Source organism: Symphodus melops (genome assembly GCF_947650265.1).
Source record: "Symphodus melops genome assembly, chromosome: 2".
In the NCBI taxonomy this organism is placed as follows: Eukaryota; Metazoa; Chordata; class Actinopteri; order Labriformes; family Labridae; genus Symphodus; species Symphodus melops.
The window spans coordinates 15,897,016-15,921,790 of record NC_136692.1 but is presented as its reverse complement, the minus strand read 5'-3'; the positions used below and the strand labels follow the sequence as shown (position 1 = coordinate 15,921,790).

At 38.7% G+C, this 24,775-nt stretch overlaps 1 protein-coding gene across 2 annotated transcripts in view; it reads right to left on the bottom strand.

The window, feature by feature from the left end:
• Nucleotides 1–15,503: 15,503 nt before the first annotated feature.
• LOC306820688 (voltage-dependent T-type calcium channel subunit alpha-1I-like) overlaps nucleotides 15,504–24,775 on the bottom strand; it is a 125,535-nt gene continuing 116,263 nt past the window's right edge. The window contains exons 33-36 of one of the 2 annotated variants that reach the window (XM_079338610.1): nucleotides 24,465–24,599; nucleotides 22,605–22,779; nucleotides 20,226–20,440; nucleotides 15,504–19,148 (exon numbers count right to left, since the gene is read on the bottom strand). In XM_079338610.1, the coding sequence (XP_079194736.1) occupies nucleotides 18,480–19,148; nucleotides 20,226–20,440; nucleotides 22,605–22,779; nucleotides 24,465–24,599 (1,194 nt within the window). In that variant the 3' untranslated portion in view covers nucleotides 15,504–18,479. The remainder of the gene's footprint in view (nucleotides 19,149–20,225; nucleotides 20,441–22,604; nucleotides 22,780–24,464; nucleotides 24,600–24,775) is intronic. The other variant, XM_079338611.1, reaches the window with a different exon arrangement.

Genomic DNA, 24,775 nt, shown 5'->3' with positions numbered 1-24,775 from the left:
TGGAGCAAAACAACAAACCACCTGCAGTCAAGTTAGGAGAGCGCTCGAATGACTTGGGGTTAAATGCCATCCAGTCCTGGTGTTTGCTTCGCAATTTGCCACTTATTTTTGGTGACTTGGTTTGTCCAAATGATCAGCACTGGTATTTGCTGCTGCTGTTGCTTCAAATAGTAAACATTGTATTTTCTCCAGTGTTATCAAAGGGTATAACTGTTTTCTTGAAACACTTAATTGCTGAACACCATAGGTTCTTTAAGCATTTGTTTCCAAGCAAGAATCTGCTCCCAAAGCACCATTTTATGGTGCATTACCCTACATGTATTCTTAAAATTGGGCCACTTTTGCATAGCTGGCGCATGCGGTATGAAGCGAAGCATAATTTCTTTAAAAAGCAATTGAAAAGCTTCAAAAATGTAACTAAAACATTGGCAAAAAAACACCAAAGTCAAATAGCTTACAGTTGGTACACATTTGACCCCAACAGAATGATGATTGGACCAGCTAAAATGCTATCTTTAAATGTGATGGACTGGGGCTGTGAGATAGCGGAGACTCTTCAGGTACCAATTGACACCAAGGTTTTACATGTTAGATGGGCCAAACACCATGGAAATATGTATCGTCCAGGTTTAGTTGTTTGTGTTAAGGTGCATTGTGAGATGCCAGTGTTCCATAAAATCCACCATGTTGTTGTTAAGAATGAGAGATTACTGTTGGTTACATTTGCATTGCAAACAGTATGTTTACATGAGCAGTTTAATGCATTTAAAGTTCTGTGTACAACAGATGGACCTCATGTTTTGGATGTCAAAGAGCTTTTCTTTTACAAAGCATTTGATATACAGATGTCATACAGTCGTGATGACTCCAGTTTGTTTATTGTCCCGTACTGTTTCCTGTGAACCAAAAAAGTGTGGACTGTAAGGCTGAAAATGGGCCGTGTGTATATATTTTTGTTATCTGCATATTTCAAGAATAAAAAGTGCTTGTTAAGGTATGGTGGCTGATTTATTGACTGAGCTTACGGATCATCATTCATTGTATCATGGTGATTGAGTGAAAAGCAATTCTGTACAGAGTGAAAAACAAATCTACAGTAAGTGAAATACACCTCAATGTTGAATGAAATACATTTCTGTAGTGAATGAAATACATTTCTATATAGAATGGAATCCATCTCTACATGAGTAACTTTTAATTCTATAGAGAGTAAAATGGGTGTAGAGTTGTTTTTATTTAATACTATGTAGAGTGAACCATCATCAATGTGGAGTAAAATATTAACACTAAATGGAGTTAAATTAACTCTAAAAAATCTACTCTGCTCTCAGAGTATTTTTTATTCTGTTTAGACTGGGACCAAATGTAGTCTTTTTTAGAGTAAAATTTTCTTCAATTTGAGGAAAATATACTCCACAAATTTTCCTGTGTACTGAGTCTGTGTAGTGGACTTATATACTTTTTTGCTACTTAAAGTGACAACATTCAGGAATCACCTCACCATCAACCCCGACTAATAAGGACATGAATGCAGCATATGAAGTCATGTCAGAGCAGCTGAGATGTCTACAAGATGAGCTGCGGAGTCTAAAGAAAGACATGAAAATGCTACGTCCAATGGGCAACATTTTCCCGAACTTCGCTCTGGGGCCTCAAGGAGCCAGAATCGTACATGACTTGACATCTCAGCCATATTACCCCTTGGAAGATTATCTAGCATTCTTTGGAATACCACTTTTGGCACGCTCTGTAAATCCAAATTCTATAATTCAGGGACGCTCAGAACTAATTCCAGAAAACTGCTTGTCGTTCAAAGGTCCAAAGGTTCATCTAGTGATCGCCCCACTGCCATAAGTCATGTTTCACTGGGCCATATTACAAAGACCTCGTCCCCAACTCTTACAATCACCAAAGCCCCAAAGGAGTCTATGGTATGGAAACTGAAGAAGATCCAGGAACCAAACTAGGAAGGTTTCTTCATGATGAAGATGGAGACCAGCTACAGACTTTCAACATCCCTAGTCGCGAAAACAGAATCTTCAAATACGTGAAGCTGCAGGTCGATAACAACTGGGAGAATCCTGATTACTCCTGTCTGTACAGCTTCAAAGTCCATGGGAAGATGGCAGAATGATGACCAGAGGGGTCAAGGTGTCTTGTATTCTTAACATTTGATCATTTAAAGAAGAAGAATTGAAATTCTGTGGAAGAATTTGCAGGTATGAACATATAATAAGAAAAGATAGGCCCTATGAAGTGGACTTTAATGACACCTTTATTTAAGAGCAGATACAGTATGTGGCTGTCTTCACTGCAGCGCAATTCAGCAACCATTTGTTGGTATTTTTGTGCTGCAAGTTTCGAAACACGAACCCTAATTGTTAGTTTGATTTGTTTCTAGATTTACCTTCTCAGTGGGCGGCATGGTGACGCAGTGATTAGCACTGTAGCCGCACAGAGGTAGGACTGGGGGTGTTTCCATCGTTATCTGTTGTCTCTATGTAGAGTTTGCATTTCTGCTATCTATCAAAACAATTTCTACATTTCTGCTATCTATCTATCTATCTATCTATCTATCTATCTATCTATCAAAAAAAAACAAAAACAAAAAAACTTGAATTTCCCTCGGGATCAATAAAGTATCTATCTATCTATCTATCATCTGTCTGTGTTAGCTTGGTTTACTCCGGGTGATCTGGTTTCCTCCCAGAATCAAATAAAATGCAAATTAGGTTAATCATAAACATAAATGAATAAGGAATTTGGACTCTTTATTTGATTCTGCTTGCTTTTTTAGAAAACCTCTTACCTGTAGTTACGGTAAGTTGGTATATTAAGTTATGTCATCAATTCACAATACCAACCAAATATGTTAAAGTTGGACTGTAGTATCCACTGTAAACACTAGGTGTCACAGTTACATTTCACACAGTCAAATACCGCATTGATATTAAAATTCTCCTTCTCACCTTTGAGGCTCTCCGTAATCTCGCACCTACATACCTTTATGATCTCCTTCACCCTACATACCCTTTCAGACCTCTGTTCTACCTCCACCATACTCCTCGCCACACCTGCTTTCCGCCTTTCGTCAAAGGGGTTTCGAGCATTTAGCCGTGCTGCCCCCTCGTCTCTGGAACTCTCTCCCACAATCCATCCGTGACATCAACACTATCCCCATTAAAGTATCTATTCCATCAGACTAAATTTCTTTTTTCCGCCCTCCTTTTCGTCTCAACTCTCCATGGTGTGAAACGGTAGAACACTAAAATCTTACTTTAAATACTACCACCTCCACAAGCGTTGCACCTGTTATCATTCACGCAGTTATTGTTAGTAGATCACCCTCAAAACGCCCACAAACCAAACGTACATTTTGGAATAAACACGCAATTTAGTACTCTTTAATTGGGATCTTAGTAAATCAGGCCCCGAGTGTTAGACTTTGTTTGAAGCAATGATGAGAAAGTTCAAACTGGCAGTTGTTTCTTTGCAATATCAATTTAGAGACTAATATTATTTTCAAGGTTTAGAGATCGCTACCAAGTTCATTCTTACTGCCGTGTCACAAAACAGATGAAGGCGATCTTTTTTTCTTTAGAAATCGTCTTTACAATTATGCCTTTCAAGAGCCCAAGAACTCACCACTGCTTACTACTGATATGTGCTCACTTTTAAGTAGATAATCAAGTTCAATTAAAAGTGACTGACTCGATATGTTTGTACGCAACACTCAGATTTCTAAGATATTATAATACATTTAGGAACAGTCTCTGGCACTGTAAGCCTGTCAGCAGAAGAGGGAAGCTACATTTTGATGTGATGGCTTTGTTTTGACAGTTGCTCATCAATAATGAAGTCAAAATGATCAGGCATGCATAGTCGATCAGTTCACAGTGGAGGGTCTTCTAACTACAGGGCACAAAAACAAACTGAAACACGCTATAGGAAAAAAAGGAATGTGCTGTGCTAGTTAACTACCTCTTTCTGAGGGTAGAGTAAATATGTGCTCAGTTTAAAACTTTCATATGTGCCTTCATTATTTACAGATATTTATGGTGGAGTGCTACTGTCTAGTTATTTTCTTTGCATGTTCTGTTAAGCACATAAGATAAACATAGAGAAGGTCATACTGTCATATGCTGAAACAGAATCCACAGCTACAGTGACGAGATAAAATAAGAGAAAGATTAAAGGTGTATTCACACCTACCTTGTTTAGTTTGCTTGAAACGAACTAAAACCCTGGTGCGGACCTTTTGGGTAGGTGTGAATACAAACCATCGAACTCAGGCCTCGCCAAACAGCCAGACCAAGACCCAGCCGAAGAGGTAGTCTCGGTTCGCTTCCAAACGAACCCTGGTACGGTTCGTTTGAGGTGTAAAAACGACTGGACCTCAGCCTGACTCAGTTCTAAAAATCGTAAGCCTTTTTGGACATAACAGGCTCCCGTTGTCTCGCGCATTAAGGGAAATATTGTTCTTGTTTGGTAAGCAGCACAGTGTTCTTGTTTGTTTCTATTGCCTACTTCTTGGATATAAGTCTATCTTTCACTGGTGTTTCAATGCTCTGTTCTTTTATTATCCAACACTTTTAAATCACAAAGATTATGAACAGAACAGCAGCTGCAGCAGAGTTTTCCTAACATATTTCCCCCCACGGCAGTCTGATCCTCCTCCTTTCCCCCGCGCCACATACTTCATCGATAACCTCGGCCACATTCATCATAACACCGGTTGGTTGCCCACACATAGGTCTACATCTTTTTACACAATTAAATATTTTTGTACCTGTACCAAATGGGTGAAATTGTTGCTAAAATATTTAATACCAGGACAACGAGTGCAGCACGCAAGTTTTCCACTTTTGTTTACTTTCATTTTGCGATTACCGCTTTACCCTCGCTCTAAACCTTTTTTATCCAATGATTGAACAATCTTTGCACACGTGGTTTTGTTTATGGATTCTGGGCCTCTTAAGAAAAGTGCAATGTGAAAACAAACCGCACCAAACCAAAAAAAAAAAAAAACATTGTATTTGGACCGGACCAAAGTGGACTATACGACTTTCCTGGTGTGAATACACCCTAAGATAGAACTTTTTTAATAATGACTGAAATCCTTTTGCCAAGTTGCGCCAACATTTCAGTACAACAAAGAGAAGCTCAAAAGAGCAATAAATATATGAGAAATAAAAGAAATTTAAAAGACTGAGTTTAATAGTAGAAAAGGGTTACAGTCAAAGAAAATGTGCCTAAAATGATACGGTAACTAACAGAGTAAGTATACAGCACAACCAAGATGGATTCATCATCGACAGTTGAACTGAGTTTAAAGACAGTCTTATGCTCCGTTTTACAAGCTCCAAGTAGGGGCCAGACGAATAACACTAGATACTTATAATAATAATAATAATGATTGAGAAATGTCAAAATAGAGAAATACTGACAACTCAGACACAGACCAAGAAGAAAAACAATCCGTCCCTGTTCAATATCTGCTTTTGGACATAGATGTCATGTGAAATGTGATTTATCTACAGGCAAGTCAAGTAATTACTGCTGCTCTTGACCATTCCATAACAAGGAAACACTACGTACGTTAGCAAGAGATTATTTGTCAGATTAGGTCAGGGCTCAAAGTGAGGAAATATATAGTAGCACAAAATATTGCACATGTGAAAAAAAAAAAATGACATGGACATTCCGTTTACACAAATTTAAACTGCAAAATATTGAGCTGGTATACACTCAAATACAACAAACAAACAAAGAAATACAAATGTCATTCCATGGAAGAATATGTGACACAAGATATGTTTTTTTATGGGAATGATAAAAATAATATAAATATGAGACAGGGCTGCTTGTCCTGTCCATCAAAATGCTATACCATGTTATTGTGACACTGACCAATCAGCACACTCCTCCTTGTTTAAGTCCACTGTCAAGCCTTTTAGCCTGGGAATTACCATTTAGCTGGAATTACAAATTATGTGATGGGACTTGCACAGTGATGCTGTCACGATCCGGGGTAGGAAACAGGGAGGAGGACCCAATTGCAGAAAATAATAATTTATTTTAACAAAAAGGTAAAAACAAAAACTTACTGAGAAAAAACTAAATCCAAAACGCAGAACATCCAAATCCAAAATTCAGGGCACTTGCACAGGAAACAACCGACAGCAAAAGACATCCAACAAGACAATGACACGACAAGAAACACAGAGACTAAATAGACAAGGGGTAATCAGACACAGGTGAGACTAACGAGACAGGTGAGGAACATCAGGGTAATCAGGAAGGCGGGAAACACAAGGAACAAAGAACACAAGACCAGAACACTGAAGACAAGTACAAAGTAAAACCTAACACTGACACCACCAAAACCAGATATACAAAATAAAACAAGAAACACTAAAGACTCGACTTAAAACACAAGACAGGAAATAAACTAACAGGCAACATAGGAGGACACAGGGATACAGGAAAACACACTAAGGACTAAAGTAAAACACACTAGGAACATACATCACGGAACACGAGGGAAATAATGAAAACTAAAACAGGACCAAACACAGAACAAAACCAAACCATGACAGATGCCCTCATCTCTCCCTATTGATAGCACAGGCAGGCATGCAGAAGCAAACACATACACAAGCGTGTGTGCACACAGACAGACAAACAGACAGACAGAGATTCCACGAGGTTACAGAGCCATTGCAGTAATATCATGCTTCATTTTCATCCTGCCTCTCCCCCTCTTCAGCTTGCTTACACCTACGTAAGCTTTCAAATTCGGTCTCACTGGCACTTGTAATACATGCATCTGATTAGCATTTGACAGTCAACGTTCAAATTAAAATTATTCAGTTTAGTGAAAATCTTACAATCTGAAAAGGAACTATTTAATGGATTCAGTTTTAGCATTTGCTACACTTAAGCCATTAATTTAGTCTTAAATGGGAAGATGGTTTAGTCCAAAGTAGATTCAGCTAGTTTAAACTAATAGCATTGAGTAGCTTACAAATACATAACTGGCAATATTTTTTAAGCTATCTGATATGTGGAAGTCCTAGTAATATCTAATAATAGTATATCGCTGTTTGTGATACATTTTTAGCATTAGCATGTTTGCTCTGCTAACTAGCAGTGATTTTTTCTTCTTTGTAGGCTATTGTTGATAAACTAAATCTCCCCAACTTTGACTTATGCTTCTGTTTTCTGGAATTTGTCCTGATACAGAAAAAGGGGGTTGTGAGTGATATTGGGAGAAACAATTGTTGCACTAACAATGTACTTACTTAATTGTGAATTAAAGTTAGCTTGGTTATTGCAATGTTGTTTAAAGTCCCACAGCAGTTGGCCTTGGCCTACAACCCTGACCTTGACCTAAAGAATCAGCTACAGCATCATACATAGCTAAATGCATTTATCCACATTCTGTCAGCATGGACATGAAGACTAGCCGGACAACATATGCTCGAATTTGAAATGTTAAATATTACAATTTGTATCATTTCATTTAGTTAAGTATTAATTCACACACGTTTGGAACGCCTTAAATTCATACAAACAAACAAAAGCTGCTGGTGTGTGTGATAGCCCCCATATGTGTGCTTGATTGACTGTGCTCACACCATATGTCTATATGTGCCAGAGTTAGTGCATTCATCTCTGCCAGCTCTGCAGCAAAGACCATCGCTCTTCTATTGTCTCCAAGTCTTCTTTGGCTGCTATGATGGTGCTTCTTCAGCAGACTGAACACATGCCTGGCACTTCCACATGGCTCATTTTTAAACACATCTCATTGTCACCTTCTGCACTGTGCTGAATGTGACGTTGGTGCCTGAGCTTTACGTTAAGCCCAAGTCAGAGATAAGAGAGTCAGGGTTGGTAATTGCATGTCGCGATGTGTGGCTGCCTCTTTTCTCAGCCTCTTGATGGCTTCCTATTGTGAAGCACACAGAGGAAACACGCATGTAGCCTCTCTTTTGATTAATTGGCTATCAACGGCCCAGCAGTTCACTCTCTGTGGCCTTATTATGCTTTTTTTTTAATGGGAATCAGAATTAAACTGAGAGAGTACTTATCCTGTTATTGCACTGTAAATTCTATCAAGTGGTCACACATGGTTTGTCAGGGAAATGCATCTGTGTGTTCAGTCCAACTCCACTGTTAAGAAATTACAGCAGCATCTTCATCCCTGACCCCCCTTGGATATTCCAGCTGAGGTAACAAATTACATTTCTGATTTTCATCTAAAATATGTGAAGATCAGCACCATTTTCTAAATAGGCTACTTTTCTGGTTTTCACATCATGTTTTAATCCTCTGTTGGAGCTACAAAGTCACAGATGGTTGGAGCTGGTTTGGAAAAAAAGCTTGAGGATTGGACTCCTTATTTTTAATTATTCTTAAGAGGAAAACATTTTCAAGAGGCATTGAGGGTAATTCATTATCATTATGAAGCAGGGGTATTTTAGAAGCTAAGCCATGCGCTTAAGTGACCAGTCAGACGGGAGTCCATGAGGCAGAGGAAATTCAGGGGAGAGTGACAGGGCTACTGTATGCTTGGCAGATCACTGTATGCCACTTAATAGAAACACCGGTAAATTTGTAATTAGGAGACTCATTGCAGGTGGGCTCTTGTAAAGTGGCAAGTACAGAGACTTCATTGAGATACACACAGCAGTGAGAAGCAGATGTGAAGCAATAAGATGCAGCTCTGTAGGCCTCACAGCTGGTCAACATCTAACAACTTCCTACAGCTGGTGTCTCGCTAATCATTCACTGTCAGTGTCATTTTGGGATAACTTCACAATTTGTGGCTGGATCTGTATTTCTGTATTGGATTGGATAGTTATTTTGAGTCTGAAAGATGTCTTGATTAAAGGTTGTTTCATGTGTTGCATGGTTGAAAAGTTTGTCTGCTGTCTAAATCAGCCCAGTCTCACAGTTTTCTGTATAAATAACACAACATTGTAATGTTGTGCAATGCATACGCCAAATTGCAATTTTGCGTGTATATGATACGCCAATCCCTAACTTTTGTCAGGAGGGGTCAAGGGGTTACCCATATACACTATTCTAACCTTTCCCAATCCCGTTTCCTAACCTTAACCAGTCAGTATGTTGCAAGGTTTATCATGTGCACGCAAAATTGCAATTTGGCTTATGCATTGCACAACATTACAATGTTGTGTTAATTGTACGCAAACTGTGTGACTGGGTTGGTCTAAGTTCACTTTCACACCTAACCTGTTTAGTTAAAAAAAAAAAAAAAACCTGCCAAAATTATCTATCTATCCATCCATCCATCTTATAAATTTTGGATTTTAATATTTTTTGTACATATAATGTATATAATATCAAAATATGATTGACATATGAACACTTAAAATATGTTCAATTTAAGTTAAGATTCCAATGACAATGAATGATGATGAATGATAGCACAATATAATTCATGCATAATAATTTATAGTTATACATATGATGTAATGGACAAACTTAAGTTTTATTCCTTTACTGTTGATAATTACCTTTTAATTCTGGACTTTATTTTTTCAGCTTTGTCACTGTCAAGGCATGTTTGGTCATTTTTACTGAGGCTAATATTTAATTTAGGTGTTGATTGTGGGTGTGTTTCTGTTTCTGATTATGTTTTATGTTGCAGAGCCCAGGAAGAATAGGTGTGGCCATTTGGGGGCCCAAAAGACAATACTCACTAAACCAATATTTGCCAATATAATGTCTTGTATGTATGTTGGTAGAAATTGTCTTTAGTTTCTGATAGTAATTATTAATTCATGTGCCTTGAAAAAGAAATGGAAAAAAAAAAATCCCCTGTCGCAGTCGTAAACATAAAAACTTCGATCAACGTCGGCACTCAACCACGTTTTATAAACCCATCAAGCCTCTCTACCTCATGCATGCATGAGCCCACACTCAATAGCATGAGCTGAAATCTGCTTCTGGACCAATGGCGTGAGTGTATGTAAGTGACAAGCGTAACTTTTGAGGAAGCACAGAGGGGAGGGGGTGAGTGAAGACAGAGAACAGAGAGGACGCTACTATCAAAATCCTGCTGGTTTTCAAAAATGTCATGTTAACACACTAATCCCTCTGGCACTTACTTAGAAGTGAATTGCTGGTCCACACCAGCTCGGAACACCTTTTTTTTACGTAAAGTATTCCTTTTCTCACACTTGTAGCAGAACATATTACGATCCTTCATAACTTTTGATTGATTATGGTTACAGGCTGCTAAATGAGTTTGGATCACCATAACTATGATCGGTCTATTCTTGTGTTTGTGCACTTACCTGTGATTAAAGTGTTCCATGAGGTGAACAGGTAGGTGTGTGAGTGCTCAGAAGAGTCTCAGGTGTGAAGGTAGATTGATGGCAATTTTGATCTGAACTCATTCTGAACTAGAAGATGTCCGGGCACTTGATGTCTGTGTGTGACTCTGCACAAACAGAAGCAGATCTTGCTTCTTAAAGAAGCAAATAAATTGTAACGTAAACACAATCAACTACTAATTTGATGTAACAGTAAAAATCATTGTGGGACTACTGAATCATTGTCCTTTGGTAACGACGTACTGTACCATAAAGAACAAAATACCTTTGTTTGCATTGATACCAATGATTCAGTCAGCACAGATTTTAAACTAACCTAAAACTAAACAATTCATTTTTTGAAACACAACCAAGTAGATTTGATACCCAAAACTGGCAGCACTGTAACCTTGATGTTGACTTTGACTATAATGCTACATAAACATGGTTTCGTACAGAAAAGAGAAGCAATCTCTTAAGCTTGATAGCTCTCGAGCAAAAGTAAGAAGGTAGCCTAGCACATTCAATTTTGGACATACATTTTAAATGGCACATATTAATAATACATTTTGGATGACTTTATAGCACAGAATTGCACTTATTGACCACTGTGGTTACTGCTAATAGTGCTGAAAATATCCTGAAGAGTGAGCTGAATGTGTTAATCCAAGCATCTGAATTTGTCACTCTGACTTTACCTGTAAGAATGTAGGCAGTCATTATCACTTTGAGCAAGCAGAAGGGGGTGATAATGTTCATATCCTGTTACCGGTGCACGACCGTAGACTGTGCACTTGACTGGTTTCTATGATTTCCATGTGAGTAACAAAACTGCTTCATTAGGGCTTGAAGCACTGACAGTGCAAAGGACCCTATTGTTTCCTAAAGGAGTGTTTTTATCTTCCGCAACTTTGCCATCATTTTTGAGTGCCTGAATGTTAACGAAAACTCACAAAAATTTTCAAGGTTATCGGGTCTGGTAAAATTTTTTATATTTTTGTATTTTCGTAAAATTTTCCTTAAAATTGTTACAGAGCGCCCTCTTTTGATGACACAATTTTTTGACGACATTACAATTTTTTTTACACATTAATAATGCAGAAAAGGTCGTGGCCTCAGTGTACTGTCAAACTTTAACTTTTACACAAATCAAACTGTAAGGCCTGCTGCGGTTGCATCACACTCCGACATGCACTGGGTGCTTCTGGCTTTGTCTGACTTTATTTTAGAGAAAACATACTGGATAGAGTCAGAAATTAGGTGGAGAGAATGGGGAACAAAATGCAGGAAAGGAGCTACAGGTTTGACCATTACCCGGGTTGCCCTCCTGGAGGACTAAAGCCTCTACACAAAACCAAAACTAAAACAACTTCTCCCTTTGTTCAATTTACGTTTGTCATTTTGTTCTTCTCCACTCTTTTGTTGATATTGTGACCGTATCAAACTACAAATAGCATTAAAAAATAGGGACATGGTCTAGTGCACTTCTGTATTACCTTTTACATCATGCTTTACCTCCTTTGACCCTCCCATCCTTCCCGTTCGACAAAGAAAGTCTGTCATTGCGATGCTTTTGTGAATAATGGACACTTGAAAGGAGTTTAGGGGCAGGCCTACTGACATGTTCTACACATTTTCAGGAATTCATTATGTTAAATCAGCTTAAGATGTCTAACCAACTGTTTGGATTGAGCAATAAAACCTGTGTGAGTGGAGTATTCCATATTAGAGTTTTTTTGCAAATTGGTTTCTGTAGTTTGACAGAAAATATAACACCATTGCACAGTCTGACGTGTGCACTCAGTGGGTACTTGAAGAAGACAGTGAACAAACCCAATGCAGAGACAGCAGAGAGTTGGGACGACAGCTCATTTTTACCCTGCAGCTTCCTACTGTTTCAATCCAGCTGGGGCTTACAAATGTAAATGTAGTCTTATTAACACCACAGACAGTAACTATACATCTGAGACTGCGTCATTCACTTTTTCAATTGTAGTTTTATAATTATCTCTACACATGTGCCATGTTGGTTACTCACGTCTGCTGAAGGATGTATTGAAAAAAGTTCCTCTGCTTCGGTATCAAGCAGCACGAAAAGAGCAGGAAATAGAGTTAGAATTAATTTCTATAGGGGTTTATGTGAAAGCAAAGCTGTGTCCAATATATTTCACTAATGACGTTTCTCTTAGAGTTGGCAGCTCCTCGCTGTAATAGCCCAAGCCTGGGTAAGATCAGAGAGGAAAATGAGAGATGAAAGGGAGTGAGTGACATCAGAAGAAAGAGAGGACGCTCTTAATTTGGATTTGAGATTGCATGGACTGAAGGGTGGGTGGGGGGTTGATAGGGAAAAGAGCAAAAAAGTGAACATGAAGTAACATAGAAGTGGAAGCCACTTAGTACTTTATTTTGCATTATTTTTAAAAAATGTTTGAAATTAAGCACTGTATTGTTTTCAAATCTGGGATTTTGAATTACTTGTTGCGTAACAGAAGTTTATTATTACCACTGAAGCATTTAGGTAAACTGGTTATGCAAACATAGTAAAGTTGTAGGGCACTTGTTATTTGATTGTGAAACGTGCTGGGATCATGCGTATGTGTGCTCGGCTACTTAAACAAATTAAAGTTTCAAATTGACCCACATCCAGATAAACAAGACAATCAATTCAGTTAAAGGTATGTGTACCCAAACAATCATAATATATTTATTGAGAAAAAGTTGAATTTTAATGGCAACATCTACCGTAAATTCCGGACTATAAGCCGCTACTTTTTTCTCACACTTCGAGCACTGCGGCTTCTACTCCGGTGCGGCTAATGCATGGATTTTTTATGGGGGACAATGAGCTTCTGCCGCAAAAACATTTGACTTCGTCACGCCGGATCTTAATATCAGTCATTTTGCGCTTCATGGACGCACCCTCATCATGGAAAACACACGGAGAAATACATATGATGCAACTTTCAAGTTAAAGGCGATCGAGCTGGCTGTCAAAGAAGCTAACAGAGCTGCTGCACATTAAGATGACACTGACAGCGACAACAGAGACTGAGGAAGTGAGTAATGAAGTCATTCTGAGGCAGTGAATGGATGGACTTTTTCTTGTGAAATATATTACGGTCATCTTTTTCATCAGCCGTGTTACAGACACCGTCGGCTAGGCTTCGTATTGTAACGGTTCATGTTGTAAAGTCAGTAGTTGATAATGTGTTCATAATTCCGATTATGTGGAGAGTCAGTGAATGCACCAGCGAGAACGTGTTGAGTGGCTGTATGAGAGAACGCTGGGGGAGAGAGTTGGATTGTTACGGCAAGTTATGTGTTGCTCTCTGCTGTAAACGGCGTGGTCACGACAGTGATCGGGTTATTAAAAGTTATTATTGGAACGCTCTCGTCGTCCTTTAACGTCCGTACGGACGCTACAGTATTTGTGGATGTTACCGGTAGCCTACATCTGTGTAAATAGCTCTTGTTATAGCGTGGACACCTGCGGCTTATAATCAAGTGCGGCTTATATATGTACAAATACATTTATTTACTTATTTTTAGCCGGTGCGGCTTATATCCAGGTGCGCTCAATAGTACGGAATTTACGGTAAATAGGACCAATCAAACAAGTGCTCTGATTACTTTCCCTTTCAAAGCCTGTTGTGTAATTAACTTTATCCGAGTCAAATTAAATTGTTTCTAACATTTTTGAAAACAATAACCTTACCTTCATTTTATAGTGCCAGCAACCAAAACAAACGGGTGTGGGTAAAAGCACCAGTAAGACTCCGTAACAGCACAGCCCAAATGTCTTGTTTACAATAATATTTGTAAAGGAGATTATTTCCCAGAATCCCCTCAGACTACAGGGAAGGCAACAGAAAGATGTCTTTGTCAGAGGGGAAATGGAACAGTATTATGTAAAAAGCTCAAATCAGTGTGCTGGGCTTAACTTAAAAATGCTGGGGGTAACAGATGTGTTTTAAGGGCAGATTTGTTTTATTTGACAGACAGAAGCCTTGGCATCTACCAAATGTTTCTTCGAGGACATTTTAGATAATGAAAGACAAAAATTGGTCATGCTTGATAGATGGGCGCATTGAGTTGTATACTATCTGCGTATGTTGATTAATATCAATTTATTATGTTGCATTTTCCTCAAGAGCTTACAGATTTGATTTAAATGGAAGACAGATGTGTGTCTGTGTTTTGTATTCTTTTTTGTCTCAACTTATCATGTAATGCGTAAATGTGTTATTTTAGTGGTTGATCTGTGAAGCAAAGAAGAAGATGATATTCTTTATTAATCCTTGAGGGGAAAAGAAACTTTTCTCTCTTGTTGTTGAGACACACGCATGGATTATGAGAGTGTACACATATCAACTATAAAGGGCTCAGAAACTGAGAGACTCATTGAGTATAAATATCTTGTTATGTGGCTTGATTGAAGTTGTGAAACCCTGTTGTGTCCAAGCTGCAGCAGAAAATTGGCTGCCCTGCCAGAAACAAATCAAGTTTTCATCTATCCTGTACAAATACTATTGTTGAAGCTATGTTCTTGTCAGTTATGGATAACAGAGATGTAATGTCTAGGCATGCCGCAGCTTCAACTCTAAAGCCTCTGGTCTCTCACTCGGTCTTGTGATTTGGAGAAAGATTGGCACTAATCACTATGACCTGTATGAGACAGTCGGTTGGCCTTTTCATGAAGAGAGGCACAACAAGCATTGATTTTTATTTATCTTGAAAACTCCCCCCTTACATTACAGACCTGTAGAAGCGGCATTTGGGCCCCTAATGACCCGTTCTATTGATTTGCTTGTTCTTAAAGACCCTCGAGTTGACACTGAATTTGGTAAATCAGCATTTTCTTTTAATGCATTTATGATGTCATGAATCTGCATTGTCTTTTAAAGCATTTTCTTTTAATGCATATATATATATATATATATATATATATATATATATATATATATATATATATATATATATACACACACACACATATACACGTATACTTTTTTGCTAGCAAATTTAAACGTTTTTTTACGGTACTCTACTGGTGATAATTCTGGAAAATAATTGGGTTTTTTTTGGCGGTAGTAGAGACAGCATGAAAGAAAAAAAGAAAACCTCATTTGTTGTGAAAAAAACTTCAGGAGTCAGAGGTTGAAAAGCTATCTCACTTTTATATGACACTAGAGTGACATTTAAGAAAACAGAAAAAATAAAACCACATGCATTTGAGAGAAATAAAATTAGGAAGGGAAGATGGAGAAAAAACACACTCTCCAACAGTATGGAATACATGAATACATCATCCTTTCAGTGACCTTTGAATCTTTGTGACATTTTATTCGAATACATGAATTCATAAATATAATCTTCTCTCACCATATCATCTATCTATACGAGTCTCATACATCTAACTGTACATCTACTGTAGCATATTGCATATCTTGAATAAAGGGGGGCTGGGGGGGGTCGTCAATAGTTATTGTGTACTCCAGCTTCCCTGTGGAAGGGAGATCATATAATTGAATGAGAAAAAAGGAGGAAATTATGATGTGGGGGAAGAGATGAAGACAAGGTTTCCTCTATCTCATCTCAACACCTACAGAGACATCCTGCAGAGTGTAGACATTGACATCTTTGTATGGGTGACTGTTTAATATGTATTTGTGTGCGTCAGTGTGCTGTATAAATGGGCATGTGTGTGTCTGTGGGTGTGCATACTGGTCCTCCTGAGGTCTACCTGCAATGGATGTCAGATATTGTGACACATTGTGACAACATGATGGGTCATGACAATTTACCAAAATGACTGACAAACAAACTATTAGAAGTTACATCTTGTGGGACCACATTGCTTTCCATACTACATACATCATTTCTAATATCTTGCTACACTCAAGCAGACCTGAGTCAAATAATCATTTGGGTTCAATACAGCGAACAAAAACAATCCTGGAAATCTGACGTTACACCAAACCTCTCTGCCCAGTGTTTTTCACTGGGGCAACCTGAAGTACCTGATCACCTGTCTTTGTACTCTGAGCATCTGATGAGACTTTAATGTCATTCAGTTCACCTTGGATTCTCCCACTGTTTCTCTAAACTCTTGTTTTTTTCCCCCATCTTATTTGGATTTTATGTTGAACCTTCTTTGATTTGAGGGTTTTGTACTTTGAAAGGAGTAAGATGAAGGAAATTCAGAGTCCTACATTGACGCTATATGTTTTAAGGTGCCTCGTTGTTGGAAGATGCACGACAAACGGGGTAAAGAAAAATTTGAGACTTTTTTAGAATTTTTTTTTTTCCTAATCTCAACTGAAACACTGAGCCTTTTTGAAGAAAAAAACGTGATACAGTCAGATGACATTTGATGAATGCCCCCTCTTGGCATCATGGATATCAAAGCGTGATGCATTGTGCTCTTTCTATGACAGTACATACCTTTGGAGGTGATCATTTTGAACTTTATAAATCCTGCATGTTAGCCCGCTAATGTTTCGTAATTAGCAATCTCACACCAAGCACAATATGTGGCTGATAGCAATGTCATTCATTTTGTAGGTATTCACTCATGAACCATTTAGGTATTATTGGATGAATACAAATATTCCTACGGCAACATTGTTGACATGATAATGCTGGATGAATAAGGGGCCACATATGGTACAACTACATGATGATTAGAAGGATAAATAAAAATAATAATAATAGGTTGCATCATCTGGACACCTTGAACGCCTTTACAAAATTACATGGCAATTCATGCAATTGTTGAGGAGGTAATTCCACCGACAGACCCACTGTCTTTTCTAATGACATGCTGCTAACATGCGTCTTACATGTAATGTTAAGTAGGGAGCATGTTGATGATGGTGGTTCATTGTTCATTCATCTTTTAATTTGCTGACTGAGCACCTTGGGTTTGTGACACCAGCAACTGTTGCTGTTTTGCACTGAATATAACCAGGAGAACTCTGGGAAAACTGGATGATATTAAACTATTAAAGTTACCTATTTACATATTGAATTCAACATTTTTTTTTTTCATTTGTCCTCTCCCCTCTGCAATGTTAAACCTGCAGGAAATACTACGACTCTGGTAAAACTTGGGAGGGCTTCAGAAAACTAATTGTATGTTTTGTATCAAGAGACATTTTAAACGTAATGTTTAGTGGCAAAATTATTATTTGCTTGTCTTTTGGCCCAGGTCTGCACTCAATACATTTTTAGCCCTTTCATGGGTATGCAGAAAGCCCACTTTAAAAGTGGACAACACTTCAACGGACGACCCACATGTATTCTCAGCAGCAGTAACACAACCATTCTTCTATCTCAAATGTCTCACTTTTTCAGACTAGCCAGGCCCCTTGGTGGTCTTGGTCTACCACTCCCTCCCAAACAGAGACAGACGTGTCTACATTCACACAACTTCAATACACTGAAGTTGAAACGGAACACAGAAAATATACAAGCTTCCAATTTTCTGTTATCCAACAAATCTGCTAAACAGGCAAGAAGGTTGGGAAATGCTACTGTTTGCGATGGTTATTACAAAAACATGGACAGAGTTCAGCTCGTCTTCAAAAGAAGTTTCAGAGTTAGCCATCTGTCCATTGTTGATGACACTGTTTTTAGCACAAAGGTTGATGGCACATTGGGTCAAGCAAGTTCTGAAATTGAATTTCATTCCTTTTAAAATAACATCACCTGAATAATGTTCATCAGTCACTGTAATTTTCCTGCTTTTCTCTCTAATGGCTTTCTCAGTAGTATTTTATTTCAGCTTGGCTAAAATACAGCGCCCAGAAATGCCATACATCAAGGCTGAATCCTGGTCACACTAAAAAAGGCTAAGCGCCTGTCATCATCTTTCAGTCCTTTCAAAAAGCAGCCACATATCCTGTGAAGAAAAACAGGATGTCAGAACTCAGAGGCAGCGGTAATCTTTTGAGAAACGACTGATCCCGAGCAGCCATATCCAAGTAGGAACGAGAACAGACAATTCAAAGTAAGAATTTACGAATTGTGTTCATCTTGCTTGTACTGTATTACAAGTCTCTTCCTTTAACTGTTTGAGGTTCCAGAAATGCAATTTGTTAAGAGTTAAACTACAGCGAGGCAACAAGTGTTTCATCTATTTTTCCTGGAGCTTGTGTCTGTTGGCCGACTGCTGCTTTTCGTGCTGAAGGATGCAATATTACTGTCATCTTCATCACTCCTAGCCTTTCCCTCCGTCCATGGGTTGGACAAGTAACCATGTGAATCTATGCCGTAAAAGTTGCATCCATCTTTACTTCGGGCAGATAGATTTGTTTGGTTCAGTGAGCCTGTGCTGTTACATTTCTTCACCAGTGGGGGAGCCAGAGAGCCCTGTGTGAGCAGTGATGTCAGCGAAAGGCTATTCAGAGTTTCTGACAAGTGTTCACTGTTGATGGTCTGTTGAAAGCCTTTGCCAACAGGCCCTGTGCCCACATCCTCATCTGATGGGTCCATGGAGTCCTGCCGGGGGCAGCCAGGGCTGGTGCTATCGCCACCGCAGCTGCTCTGGCTTCTCTGGTGCCCCCTTGTGGCTTGGAGATTAAAAGTAGTACTACGTCTCTTAAGTGAAGAGCGGTCTTGGTCTCCTGTTGCCTCTCCATGGGGATGCAAGGATTGGCTCGGGAGGGCGCAGTGGAGAGGCACAGGGAGATCCTGATCTTGAGACGGGGAGACGCTAAAGCTGAGCCCTTCCTCCACAGTGGTCTCCAAGCTGCCCTCTGAACTACCAGTGGCCAGGGAGGAGTCACTGTGAGATGGGTGCTGAAATAATAGAGATTGGAGGTTAAATACAATTGACGGACACAATTTATTTTTCTCAGGTCTTGGTGTGTACCAACAGGATAATTACTCAGAAAATAATGGTTTATACTTTATTTTTACATGATGATTGTTTTCTATGTTTTAAAAGTCCTTCTGACTGGTGAAACCCACCCTTTGTGTCTTAAAGTAGTTGTTTCATTACAAATAACACATGGGCAGAAGTCAGGTCCTGTCACAGTTACTGCAGTAATCTCATTTTAGATTACATGAGAATGGCAACAAGAAGTAATTGAATGATTGGTAGAAAAATAACCAAAAAATGAAAGACAAAGACAAACGTTAAGAGACTGTGGAGAACCAGAGCCAAGAACAACAGTGAGCACACAGTCTGTATCAGACTCAGGGGCTGGCTAGGCTAATTAGCTGAGTGCCACAGAGCATTACTGTAGCAGAAGAGGATCACAAAGGCACTCAGACACGAGCTAAACAATCAAAACAGGTAGAGGAGAAAGGAATATCTGTCTCCATGGTAACATGTGAAGAACTTCAATAAGGGCATTTTCAGTTGTGTTTGTTTCATTCAGCATCCAACAGACAGGTGTTCAATTAAGTACAAAGAAAATCCTGGCTTAATCCACAACCATATTCTTCCTTCAGTTTAAAAAAGTTTATTGATGGGGAGCGGGGGAGTGTCATGCACAATTTTTACACAAATACAAAAATAAACAAACACACCTGTTATGTTTGGTTATGTCTGCTATCTTATTTTAATTCATCTTTTTTGGTTTAGCCAAAAATCAGAATCCATTGTTATTAAGCATTGTGCTCATTGTATCGGGGCTAACAAGCTTATTTTATACCTCATTTGGCAAATCACATCTGACTGCCTGAAGGGTTTTTTGATGTATGACAACTGTGGTTCACTGAATGCTCTTGAAGGAAATATCTATTTATGCTGTTCCATCAAGTCTCTGATGTGTTGCACAGATATATGGATGTCAGGTCCCTGTTCATCGAACCAGCCATTCATCCATCCATCGAAACACACAGAGCCATCTATTCATCTGTCCATAATACCTGAGAGCTCAGGGGCCTGCTGTTGGCTCCGGGTGATCGGAGAGAGGCCCATGAGGCTGGGGAGGCCAGCCGAGACGGCCCTCTGTGTCCTGGGCTAATTCTGTTGTCAGGACTGCCTGGATGAGCTGCTGCAGCTGGGTGGAAGAAGTCTGCTGGTAGGTGTAAGACAGGGGAGGACCCGTCATCACCTCCACTGCAACATTCTCCTGTCCCATCTGAAAAGAGAAGTCTAGGTTTTAAAAAGCTTCTACAAAGCCATGATTCTTTTTTTTTTTTGCACTCCAAGTCTTTTCGATGGCTAGATCGCACAAAAATGCTTGCAAACACCTGAACGAAAGACAGCTAAAGACATTCATTATTTGACTCTACCATTACGCAGATGAGACTCAACTCTAAATCTCTGCTTCACTTCTGCGAGGCACCTTGCGACTGGATGGTTCAAAATGATTTTCGCTTCATGAGGCCAAACAGAACAAGTGTTTATAAGAAAAATCCAATTTCATCTAAAGTATTAAAAGCTGAGAAATCTTTGAGGTTACATTTTAAAACACACAAACTCTATCATAAATAACACTTTGAAACAGCGTCCCTGTTAATTTGAGATGTTTTCTTCTTCAATCCTTGACCTAAAAAAAGGAAAACTCATCTCTCCAAACTCCACTTTTTCCGTATTTGACATGATTACATGACGTTACAAGATAAACCACGTCAGTGGTATTGTGTCCTGTAAAACAGTCCCCCTGAATTCACTTTGTAATGTGTCGCTCCATCTGTTCCAGTCATGATAGTCATGTAACACAGGAACAAAGATCCATCAGCATACCATAATATGTCATTCATCAACATCTCCGTGTCCTTGCTCGCCTCATCTGTCACTGCGCTAATTGCAGTGGAAGTCAATCATCTGTGTGCAATATATCAGACATGTTCTTGTGTGTCGGATCCAAAGAAGCTCAGAAATGACGTCCCTATTTTAAATGATACTATCAATGACATGCCAAAGTCATGCCTTAATGAAAACCCGGAGGGTAAATTCCAGAGTGCTCATGAAAGGTAATCCTGTTCTAATGTGATCTGATGATGTCAGCGATTCAATTGAACCTTTTTGCTACTCTTGATGAAAAATGCTCTCACAAGAGGAGGTTTTATTACTCATTCACATTTAAACAGAATTATTTTCTACGCTGTGGAACAAGCCAATGGAGAACCTGAGGCTCAATCTGTTAGTGCTTTTAAAACAGGTCTAAAAACATTTTTATTTACTGCTGTTTTTCAACAAGTCTTATCTATCTCTATCTTTATTTATTAACTTTTTATTGATTATTTTCATCCAATTAATACATTTCTTATTGTTTTATTGTTACCATTTGTAAGTGAATTAATTACCCTTATATTTTGTGTTATTGTTGGGCTTTTCTTCAAACATTTTTCTTATCTTGTCTTATTTTCCCCCTATATGTTCTCAATGCTGTGTTTTGTGTTGTCTTTCATGCCCATAATCTAATGTTACTAAGCATTACTCCTGTTGCCTACAGACCTAAACAGCAGCACCAACTAGCTAACAACAAATGTCACTGAAGTTGCCATAAAGTCCCCATTAAATGAAAGATGTATTTTCCTGGTTTGAATGTTTTTTTATCAAAATGATGGAATTTTCTCTTCCTGTAAAACTTTTCAAATGTCTAATGCGCTCAGGGACATACACAAATCTTTTCAACCAACTAACAATCAAATGTTATCTTCCACAAAGCACAGGGTTAAAATTTAAATGTGTGCGCCATCCATGTATAATTTTGCCTCCATGTTTTGAGAGTTCAATTTGTTTGATTTTTAGTTGAGGAGGCTTTAAAAGTAGGATGCATTTGTCGGCCACATTGGAAAGAGCCATCTGAAATGGGAACGCAAGCAAAGCACTGCATTTTTGTAGTTCAGTATTTGAACTTGTGCAATGACAAAGTTCAATCTAATATTCTCAACTGGAAAACAGTTTGGTAATTAATATCAAAAGACATTATTTCAATGATTCATTATGATTATCGGCAGATCAGCAGTCAAATAAAAGCTTTTCAAGGTTAACATTTTATAATGCATTACTCTCTTTTCTCTGTTCACTAATGAAACAGAGAAAAAAAAAAATCTTCTCCAGAAATAAATAAAAAAACTTAACAGGCTCTTGTTGGTATTTGAAAGATATTCTCCTTACCAAAAAACAACAAGCAACAGAATTGACTTGCCAGAAAAAAAAACAGCTTTTAGAGGACTTAAGGGTGTTTGAGGTGGACTAGAGAGGTTGTTCTCGATTACAATGGAAACAGACCTGTTTTTATTTTCTTTTACACGGGATCTGATACAAATATTCACAAAAAGATGCTCTTGTACCTGTGCAATGCTCCGGACTTGGCTGATCCAGAGAGGGAGTGTTCAGTCGTGGATGAACACCCACCTCGCACAGCTCCTGGACCCCGAGCTCACTGCCTGAGCTGGAGGGATGTAGCCCTCTGTAGCCCCCCTGGTTTGGCAACTCCTCTGAGCTATGGGAATCACTACTGCCCCTCTGAGAGCATCATGGGAAACAGCAAAAAACAAAATAAAGGAAGAGAAGTGAATGAAAGGAGGATAAGACTGGATATCCCTGTGCTCTGATGTTCATGGAGACGGAAAGATAATACATTTTAAGCCTTTCATTTTCCCTTGTCATAATGGAAATCTGGTAACAATTTGTTACCAATTTAAAAAAAAAGCTTCCCTTTCATGTTCCTTCCTTTATCCATCTATACACACGCTTGATTAAAAGTGGAAGTGATAAAAAAAAAGGGGGAAAAAAAGATGTGAAAACGGTAGGCTTCAAAGCTCCAAATTGCTCGGATAGGGTTGTTTTGTAATAAACTGGATCAAATGAAAATGGCCATTAATAAAGCAGCGATGAATCAGACCAGGTGGAGCTGCTCAGAGCTAAGAGAGAACTGTTCATGAAAAGATGAAGATATGAAAAAAAAAAAAAAAAAAACACTCACACAAACTCAAGGATCCCAGCATGCCCATATCAGAGGCATGTAGGGAGGCAGGTGTTTTAATCAGGCAGGAGAGCATGTAAGGAGTAATTAATGATGATTAACGTGATGCACAGGGTGTAATGACATGAGCTGACTCCCAAAAGCCCATGACACTGTGTGTGTTTTTGTGTGTATGTGTGTGTGTGTTTAGTGCTAATGTTAATTTGTAGCACACGATTCAGGCTAAATCTCAATGAAGTGCCTTTAATTTGAAGCTGGTGTAATTAGAAATAGCTTAAAGACAGTGAAATAACATTCTTAGAGGGATATGACTCCCAGTAAAATACATGATCTCACACAGACTAACCGTTCAACCCTATTTAAAGGACTACAAAAAAGAGTTATTTATGACTTTATATGATTTATACTATAAATGGTCAAAGGAATGTGGACAACTGAATCGATTTATGAATAGCTTATATTTTCTCATGTCTTTTGATTCATTCAATTGACTATTGAATGACTAACTTCCTGTTACAGGGACTATTAATTGGCATTACAAGTGCTTGGACCGATTCTCTTCCCTTATACTTTATATGCTTCCTCTGGGTAGTATTATGAGGACACACTCCATGGATTTTTATTTCTATGCAGATGATATTTAACTATGCAGGAGATGTCCTGTATTTGTATTTATTGTGCTTTTTATGATGATATATACCTATGGATCTGAAATACAAAAAAACAAATAAAGTAAACGGAGCAACGAAGCCTGATGACACCAGTCTGCCTTAAAGACATTACAAGCTCAATGACCAGACATGGGACAGCATGGGACTGGGGAGATACAGGGTAACTGGGCCTATTGTGTGTGTGTGTGTGTGTGTGTGTGTTTTCACAGTGTTTTAGCATGAAGCTAACGACTAAGATGTACACTCCGATCCATCTGTAAGAAATTGAACCAGATTAACCCTAACCCTTCTGCATGATGAAGCACTAAAGCTTGGGTTGGCAACTTTGCAGAAACTAGTTGGACAGAGCTGAATTTCCACAGTATCCATTTGACCTATTAATGTAATGTTCATTACAGTATTCATATTTTCACCTGACAGGTGTAGGAAAGAGGTAGATTTGAAGGTTTAAAGTTATTTTTAGTGGTGTACCCATGTGTGATTGTGTGTGTGTGTGTGTGTAGGTGTGTGTGTGTGTGTGTGTGTGTGTACTCTTATTGTGTACGTGCAGATACCTGGCTGTCTCTTACCAGCAGCTGGTAGCTGCTGTGTTCGTCCAGGCTGAGGTCATCGGGCAGCGCTAGAGATGAAGACTTGTCTGACAGCTGCTCTGACATCAGAGACGCCTGCTCCACCTCCGCCAACTGGATCTGAACAACAAACACACAGTGAGGTGTCAAGGTCCATTAGCATTCGTCAACTGACAGGGAGCTTGTTAGACCTGGTAAGGATTAAGAATAAAAAAAAAATGTATTAAAGTCCTACAAGCAGAGAAATCAAAAGGCAATTCATCAAAGTCTCAGCATGAAAGTCAAACTCAGCGTAA